General features: G+C 49.4%; 1 protein-coding gene across 1 annotated transcript in view; it reads left to right on the forward strand.

Annotated features, from left to right (window-relative positions):
- Stxbp2 (syntaxin binding protein 2) overlaps nt 1-447 on the forward strand; it is a 6048-nt gene extending 5601 nt beyond the window's left edge. The window contains exons 18-19 of the mRNA XM_033759416.1: nt 1-155; nt 302-447. The exon at nt 1-155 is cut by the window's left edge and continues 15 nt beyond it. Coding sequence (XP_033615307.1) covers nt 1-155; nt 302-387 — 241 coding nt within the window. The 3' untranslated portion in view covers nt 388-447. The remainder of the gene's footprint in view (nt 156-301) is intronic.
- Nucleotides 448-8472: the final 8025 nt, after the last annotated feature.

Here is an 8472-nt window from a genome sequence, read left to right on the forward strand (position 1 = left end):
CCGTTTTGGCCACTGGCACAAGAACAAGGTGGGCGCGGAGGCGCGGGCGGGGCCCCGGCTCATCGTGTACGTGGTGGGCGGCATGGCCATGTCGGAGATGAGGGCCGCCTACGAGGTGACCAGGGCCACCGAGGGCAAGTGGGAGGTGCTTATCGGTGAGTGGCCTGCCGGGGCTCCGGGGCTGTCCTGGGACTTGAACCCTGTGCCCTTAGGCAGTCAGGGCCTGGGGCCTGGGGCACTGGGAACAGCCGGGCAGCGCCAGGACCCATGCAGCCCCCGTTCCCTGATTCCCTCTGCCCAGGGTCCTCTCACATCCTCACCCCGACCCGGTTCCTGGATGACCTCAAGACACTGGACCAGAAGCTGGAAGACGTCCCTCTGCCCTGACCTGGCCCTGCCTCTGTCCCCGGCCTCCATGGAGAAATAAACTCCCCTTCCTCCCTGCCAGCCAGCGCCAGCCTCGAGTTCTTTCTGAGGAGCTGGGCTGGCCCGATGGTCCTGGCCCTGGCGCTCTTAGCCCTCACAGAGAGTGAGAGTCTGCTTTAGTTTAATAACAGGAGGGCGGCTGTAAGATTTCCCAGCTGGAGGCCCTGGTGGCCTTGCTGGTCCCCCATCCCCAAACCCCTGGCAGCAGCCACTTCACAGGGGAGACAGCCAAGGGCACGGGACAGCTGGTGGCTTCGTGTCACTCCTTTGTCACTTGACTTGTGGCTGCTCTCTGGCAGTTGTATTATTTTGGTTATTTGAGACAGGATCTTGCTGTGTAGTCCAAACTGGCTTCCAACGTGGGATCCTCCTGCCTCAGCCTCCTAAAGCGCTGGGATTATAGGTGTGCACCATGGAGACAGGAACTATTCCTGTGATGATGAGCACATGGCAAACCCTCCCTGCTCCTGCTCCGCAGCCCCAGGGTGTGCCCCAGACTCTGGGGTGCAGGACTTATCAGAGCCTTCAGTGGGTGTATTTGCTGCGGTTGCAATCACAAAAACTCATTCTGGGTGGTTTAAAAGAAATGTATTGTCCTGCAGTTCTGGAGGCTGCAAATCTGAGACGAAGGTGCTGTGGGCAGGGTCAGTTCCTCCTGAGCCCTCTTCTCTCTTTTTTTGCTTTTTATTTATTTTATTTTTTGGAAACAGTGTCTCTTCATGTAGGGCAGGCTGTCATTGAACTATAGCAATCTTCCTGCCTCCGCCTCCTGAATGCCAGCTAACTGAGCCCTCATCTTTCTGTCCTCCTAGTCATCTCTATATGTCTGTGACCTGATTTCCTCTTTGAAAATTAAAAAAAAACCTCCATGGGTTTATTTTATTTAATTAATTCAATTAATTTATTAATGTATTTATTTTTGGTACCAGGGATCAAACCTTGAGAGGCAGGTGGCAGCACCACTGAGCTAAATCCCAGGCCCACCATGAGTTCATTTTAAACATTTAAAGTATTTTAAAAATTAATGAGGTTCATTTTGGCAAATTTATACGTACGCTGACCATTCTCCCCTCCCAGACTCCTCCTGTTTCCCATTTAATTTCCTCTTCTGTCGAATTAGGGTCGCCTTCTGACCTCATTTTTCACTCAGTTTTCTCCGTAGTAGCCAAACACAATCATTCTGAGGATGTTAGGGGTCGAAGCTGGGGGAGGGAGCTGCGCGGTGCCACAGTGCTTGTGGGAGCGAGGAGACTCCCGGGGAAGGGTGGGGAGGTCGCCCCCTGGTGGAGCGCTGCTTTTCCCCCTTGCAGTCACCTTCGGGGCACCCCGTGGTCCCCGAGCCTTTCCAGCATTCCGCGAAATCTAAGAAAATCCGCACGCGCTGTCTTGGGTGCGAGTAGGGCCTGCGGAAGCCACAAAACGCCGTGAGATCTTCCTGTCTCAGCATCGCAAGTAGCTGAGATATGCAGAGCTGAGCAGCGGATAGGGTTGGGTGGGGCAAACTTGGTGCTTGGTACACGTTGGCAGGGGGCGCTGAACCTGGGAGAGGAGACGGTGTTCGGGTTCCGCATTGTGTTTGTAAACTCCGCTCAGGGGAACAGTGGGGTTGCTGGGGGTGGAGGGGGGGGAGAGAAGGAAAGATATTGTGTAGTTCCGCACTGCGGGCGCCAGTGGGCGCTGTGTTGCAACGTCCCTGGGACTTTGCTCTCTTGTCCGCTGTAATCCGGGTGACCCGGTTTAGAGGCCAGAGAAGTACAGCCAGGGTGACTCAGTGGTTCTGAGCGGAGGCAAAACGCTGGCCCTCAAGCCGTCTCCGCGCTTGCACCTTACGTGTGCCTAGATGACCTTGTGTTTCTGCCCTAAAGAAAACATCGCCTGCAAAATGTACATGGTCCCAGCGGGCATGGCAGCTGGCGCGACCAGGCCCTCACCAGGTATGTCACCAAGCCTTGGGCATGCACTTTGCGGAATCCTCAGACCTAGCCTGTGAGGCCGCCCTGTTGACCCCATCTTGTCCTGGCAGAAATTGCTGACGTTCCGCCAAACACACAGCACCGTGGCTGCCCCAGGACCTTTGTACTTGCTGCACCTGCCCCTGCAAGGCACCCCTCCCTCCTTCCCATTCTGGCTCAAATGTCAGCCCCTCCGAGAGTCCTCTATTTTCCATATTTCCCATCCTTACAATATCTATTGTTCTTTGGTTCTTTTCTTGTCCTACAGAAGGTCATCCTGCATTCTGGATTCTGTTGGTTGCTCTCTTGGGACTCCTAAAACTCATACCCCGGACTCTGACTCTCCTGTTTCTCCTGTAAGCAGCTGGTGCGAACCACAGCCTCCATCACAGTCATCAGAATCACAGGGGTCTGTAACTGACTGCTGGGGTCCCTGGTTCCCGGTAATCGCACATAAAGACAGTGCTGGAACTCTAACCCAGGACCTTGTGCCTACCAGGCAAGTGCTCTACCGCTGAGCTGCACACATCCCCGCCCTTTTTAATTTCACTTATTAAAAAAATTTTATGAGCACACTTTAGGTATACAGTGTAATGACAGTCATCACTGGGACGTTGCACCTTTACATAGTTGATCTTGTTTTTTTTTTTTTTTTCCTCATTTGCCTGGCCTCCAACCTTTCCATCCCTCCCTTACAAAGACTTTGTTTCCATTTTTTCATTTTCTTATAATTCCATTCCCTCCTTTCCTTTCCTCCACCCTGCCCATTCCCAGTGCCTTTTCTTTTTTTGAGACAGGGTCTCACTATGTAGTTGAGACTGACCTGGAACTCACTATGTAGTTTAGGCTGGTCTCGAACTCACAGCGATCCTCCTGCCTCAGCCTCCCGAGTGCTGGGGTTACAAGTATGTGCCACCACACCCGGCCATTTCCCCCTGCTTAATTTCACTTTTGAGCAAGGGTCTCGCTAAATTGCTCAGGCTGCCCTTGAATCTGTGATCCTCTTGCCTCAGCCTCCCCAGTGCTGGGATGACAGGTGTGCACCCTCACGCGGGGCTGACTCACTCATTACATCAGGGGCTGAGGGGCATGGGCCCAGTGTGCAGGAGACGCTGGCCTCAGACCCCAGCACCCAAACCTGCTCCACCTTGAGAAGCATCGGAGTCCAGGGCGAGCCGGAGCGGCGGGCTGGGGGTGAAGATGGCCTGCGGAGGGGTCTGTGGCCTGCAGAGGAGGAAGCGATGGGGCCCAGTCGGCCCCTCAGAGCCCTGAAAGTGCACAGTGAGTAAAGTGTCTGAGAGCCGGGCCGGCGCAGCTTCCCTTTTTAATTTTTTTTTTTTAAACCGGGACAAGTTGCTCAAAATCTTAAAAACACAAAGTAATCAACAGCTGCTGCCCAGAATGTTGTGCAAAGCTTTGGAGAGAGGAAACTGCCCTGGGAGGGGAGAGGTCTTGCTGGGGCCGGGGGGTGGATCGCAGTGGTGCGTGGGGGCCCAGTGAGCCGGACCAGCATCCAAGTTCTTCCCCAGCTGGAAAACAGGACGGAAGGCGCTGATTGTGAAACCTTCACCGTATTCCATGCCCTTCCTGCACAAGTGTTGTTGAGCCACATGAAACACTGTCCTGCTGAGTGTGGTGGCGCATACCTGTCATCCCAGCACTCGGGAGGCTGAGGCAGGAGGATCGCTGTGAGTTTGAGGCCAGCTGGAGCTACATAGTGAGATTTTGTCTCAAAAAAAAAAAAAAAAGAAAAGAAAAAGCAGTCCTCACTGAGGCCCTGTGAGATCATGACTAATAATTCTCCAATCTTTTTCTTATTTGGAGACAGTCTTGCTATATAGCCCAGGCTGGCCTTGAACTTGTGGCGTTCCTCCTGCTTCAGCCTCCTAGTGCAGGGAAGAGAGATGTGCACTGCTACACCTGGCTGCTCCAGTCTTGCAGGTTGGAAAACAGGCTCAGAGGTGCTTAGCTGCTTGCCTGAGGCCGCTAGGAACCAGGAGTTGATCCCAGGAAGGGGCTCCAGTGTTCCTCATGCGTAACCACCCAGAATCCTTTTGCTTTATTTTTGAGTTTGAGACAGGGTCTCAGTAAGTTGCTTAGGCTGGGCTTACACTTGTGATCCTCCTGCCTCAGCCTCCCAGAGTTCTGGGATGATGGGTTGAAGACCATCCCTGACCCACATGGCTGTGCAGAGAAGCTCAACAAAAGATATTTAATTGTCTTCAGGGATTTGCAGAAACTTTGGGGTTTTATAGAAAGGGAACAAAGGGAAGGCTGGGTGTGGTGTAGCCGGCAGCTGTGTCATCCTAGGCCAGTTATGGCAGCAGCCTGGGGTCCTGGGAGACTGTGTTGCAGGAGAGGACGGCTGTTGTGTGGCCCACGCCTGTCATCCCAGCACTCGGGAGGCTGAAGCAGGAGGATTGCTGTGAGTTCGAGACCAGCCTGGGCTGCATAGCAAGATCTTGTCTCAAAACACCAAAAAGTACAGCATTTGCAAAGCTTGGGTTCAATTCCCTGTTGTGGGGGGAGAAACTGATCTGTCATAGCAGCTATGGCCATCCAAGAAGTGTCCCTCCCTCTCATTCAGACTTGGATTCAACCCCTGGTTCCTGCTCTCACTGCTGTGTGACCCAGGACAAATTACTCAGCCTCTCTGAACCTCGTTGTTCTTCAGTCTGTGAGGCACAGATGCTGATCCCACCAAACAAGCTTAGGTATTAAGCAGGGCTAAGCGCTCCTCAGAGGGTGGACAGGGCAGCTCAGAACTTGCCTCGTGGCCCGGAAGTGAGGGCTTTGTCAGGTCCACAAAGGAAAACCTGAAGTCATGACCGGAAGTCGCTTCTGATGTCCATCACCCACCTCGAGGTCCTCGCATCTCTGCCCCAAGGCCTGGTCCCCAGGGTCCCGCTGTGTCCTCCCCAGCTCCTGTCCTGTCGGTTGTGCCCTCTGCAGGCCTGAAGGGCTTGCACACTTGGGCTGGGGGCTCTTCCACTCGCTTCTAAAGAGGTCTGGCAACACCCAAAGCTTTCACTTTTTAAAAGGTTTTTATGTTATGAGTACATGTTTGCAGTACATGAAGTTCACATTTACCTTAGGGAGCAGATGCAGGTTCACAGCCTTGCTTGTTTTCCTTTTTTTCTGATGCTCCTTCCCCTCCCCACCCACTTTCCTCCCTCCGTCTCTAGGTCCCCTCCCCTCTTTTTCATTGTTATTTTTGTTTTCAGTTCATGTTTATGATATATAATGTTTACATTCATTATGAGTATTTGGTCCGTGTACATGATGATTATGGCTTGTATCTGTATGTCCTCCCATAGGTGGGGCTTTTGGGAGGTGACCGGATCATGTGTGTGTGTGTGTGTGATGCTGGGATTCAGAGTGTATGATAGCCAGGGGTTTAGCTCAGTGGTTTGGTGGCCTGCCTAGCAAGCACAAGGACCCGAGTTCAATCCCCAGTACCAAAAAGAAAAAAAAAGAGTGTATGATAAATTAACTGGGTGTGGTGGCACATGCCTGTAAATCCAGCCCTTGGGAGGCTGAGGCAGGAGGATCGCTGTGAGCTCGAGACCAGCCTGGGCTACATAGTGAGTTCCAGGTCAGCCCTAACTACATAGTGAGACCCTGTCTGAAAAAACAAACCAAAAAATAAATAAATAAATAAATAAGAGTGTATGATAAATTGACTTAGCATAGACCTGGGTGTGGATAAATTGGAAGCCCCACCCTGGGTGTGGGCGACACCATCCAAAAGGCATATAGCCTAGATGGGATAAAAGGGAAAGGGAGGCTTGCTGCTGCTGCTTGCTGCTGCCTCCAGCCTCCCCTTCCATGGACTGTTTCTCCTCTGCAGTGCCACCCTACCTTGGACTGAAACTTCTACAAACTGTGAGCCAAAATAAACCTTTCCTGCTTTTACTTGGAGGTGTTGGGCATTTTGTCCTAGCAATGAGGAAGAATGAAAACAATGACACATCTTAAATCTTTTTGCTTCCTTCCCTTCTCCCCCTCCCTAACCCTCAGTCTGTAAGATTCCCTACCTGTTTGCAACGGATCTATCTCCCTATTTCCTTCTATCAGATCTTTATTTTGCTTTTTCATTTACACTTTGTCCTATTAAAATGAGAGATACCATATGGTAGTTAAACTTGTCTGTCTGATTTAGTTCACTTAGCATTATATTTTCTGGGTGTATCCGTTTTCCTATACATGTTTCAGATTTATTCTCCTTTATAGTTTTAGTATTCCATTATGTATAGATAGCACATTTTCTTTATCCATTTATCTGTTGATGGACATACAGTCTGCTTCCAGGATTTAGCTGTTATGAATTGTGCTGCTATAAATATGGGTGTTCCTAGATCACTGGAATACAGTCTCTTTAGCTATTTTGGGAAGATACCTAGAGGGGGACTAGCTGTTCAAATGGAATTTCTAATTTTGCTTTTCTGAGCTATCTCTGTACTGATTTCCATAGCGGTTGTACCGGTTTATCCCCCCACCAACAAAGAAGAAGTGTTCCCTTTTCACCACAGGGCACCAGCTTTAGTTACTTGATTTCTTAATGACTGCCCTTCCTTGTGCAGCCAGATGGGATCTGTGTGGTTTTCATGTGCGTTTCTCTAAGGGCCAGTGAGAGTGGGCATTTTTCCATACGTTTATTGGCCGTTTGTACTCCTTTTGAGAAGTGTCTATCCACTTCACTTGCCCATTTTTTGATGGGACCTTTTATACCAGGGGGTGTAAGTTTTTTGAGTTCCCTCTGTATTCTGGGTGTTATCTTCTGTCTGAATCATAGCTAGCAATTTTTTCGCATTCTGTAGGTTGTCTCCTCACTCTGTTTGTTGTTTCCTTTGCTGTGCAGAAACTTTTTAATTTGATGATCCCATGTGCTGATTCTCAGTATTATTTCTTGTTCCTTGAGAGTTCTGGTTAGAAACTCCTTGCCTGTACCTAGGACTTCCTGAGTTGTATCTGTCTTATTCTCCTAAAGTAGGTTCAATATTTATGTCTTGGATGTTTAGATCTTTGCTCTGTTTTGGTTTTAGTTTAGTACGCTGTGAGAGATACGGGTCTGGCTTCAGTCTCCGGCACATAGATAAGGCTTTGGCTGTTGTTTTCCATCGCTCTCGATGGAGAGAAAGCAGTATCAGGGGTTCTTTTCTGATTTGCTACAGACCTCTGTCACCACCTCGTCACCGGGGCAACACCTTAGCATCTAGTCAGGCAGCCAATCAGAGGCCTGTATTTATTCGGAGGCCGGCAGCAGTTTCCAGGCTTTGAGCGACTGACGCAAGTCCTCTTTGTTCAAATTAGATTTCAAGGACAGAAGCATATGAACAGGAGGAGGACAAGCTGGTGACAGTTGTGAATATTCATAAAGAAAACCAGATGGAAGAGGCAGAAAAACCTTGTTTGGCTTCATGAGACGGAGACGGTTTCCTTTGGGGGCTTTTAGAGACTCCCGTTCCTCCCAATTATTTAAATGATAAACATTTGCTTTTGCAAATGGGAAGGAGATGGAGAGGTGGAGAGAGAGCGGTAGGAAGGGGCTGAAAGAAAGAATTAAGCTGTGTACCAACGGCCCACAGGGTAGGAAATCACTGTGTAATGCAAACATGGACGAATTAAAAAAATAAAGAAAAAAATAGGGCCGGGGATTTAGCTCAGCGGTTCCATCGCCTGCCTCACAAGCGCAAGGTCCCAAGTTTGATCCTCAGAACCAAAACAAATAAATAAAAAGAAGATAAGCATTAACAATGGTTACATAACTGTGTGTGGAAGTTTACTCTGTAAACGACACGGTGAAACTTGACTTAGATAAACTCTGCTTAGGAAAAACAAAACATACAAGAAGCAAATATCATCTGCCTCATCTATAACCATATATATCTTTGTGTATATCTTTGTTAAAATACATCAAACCAAGCACTTCAGAAAGGCCTATGATGTGTCAATTGTATTTCCATAAAACGGATTTTAAAAGTATGAATATGTGATCATTCTCTGATTCCTAGGATTTTATTTGACAGCATGAGATGTGAAGTTGAGGTCAGTAGCACTCTTTTTTTTTTTTTTTTTTTTTTTTTGATCCGGG

Source organism: Fukomys damarensis, unplaced genomic scaffold, assembly GCF_012274545.1.
Source record: "Fukomys damarensis isolate Sample0158 unplaced genomic scaffold, DMR_v1.0_HiC HiC_scaffold_37, whole genome shotgun sequence".
Taxonomy (NCBI): domain Eukaryota; kingdom Metazoa; phylum Chordata; class Mammalia; order Rodentia; family Bathyergidae; genus Fukomys; species Fukomys damarensis.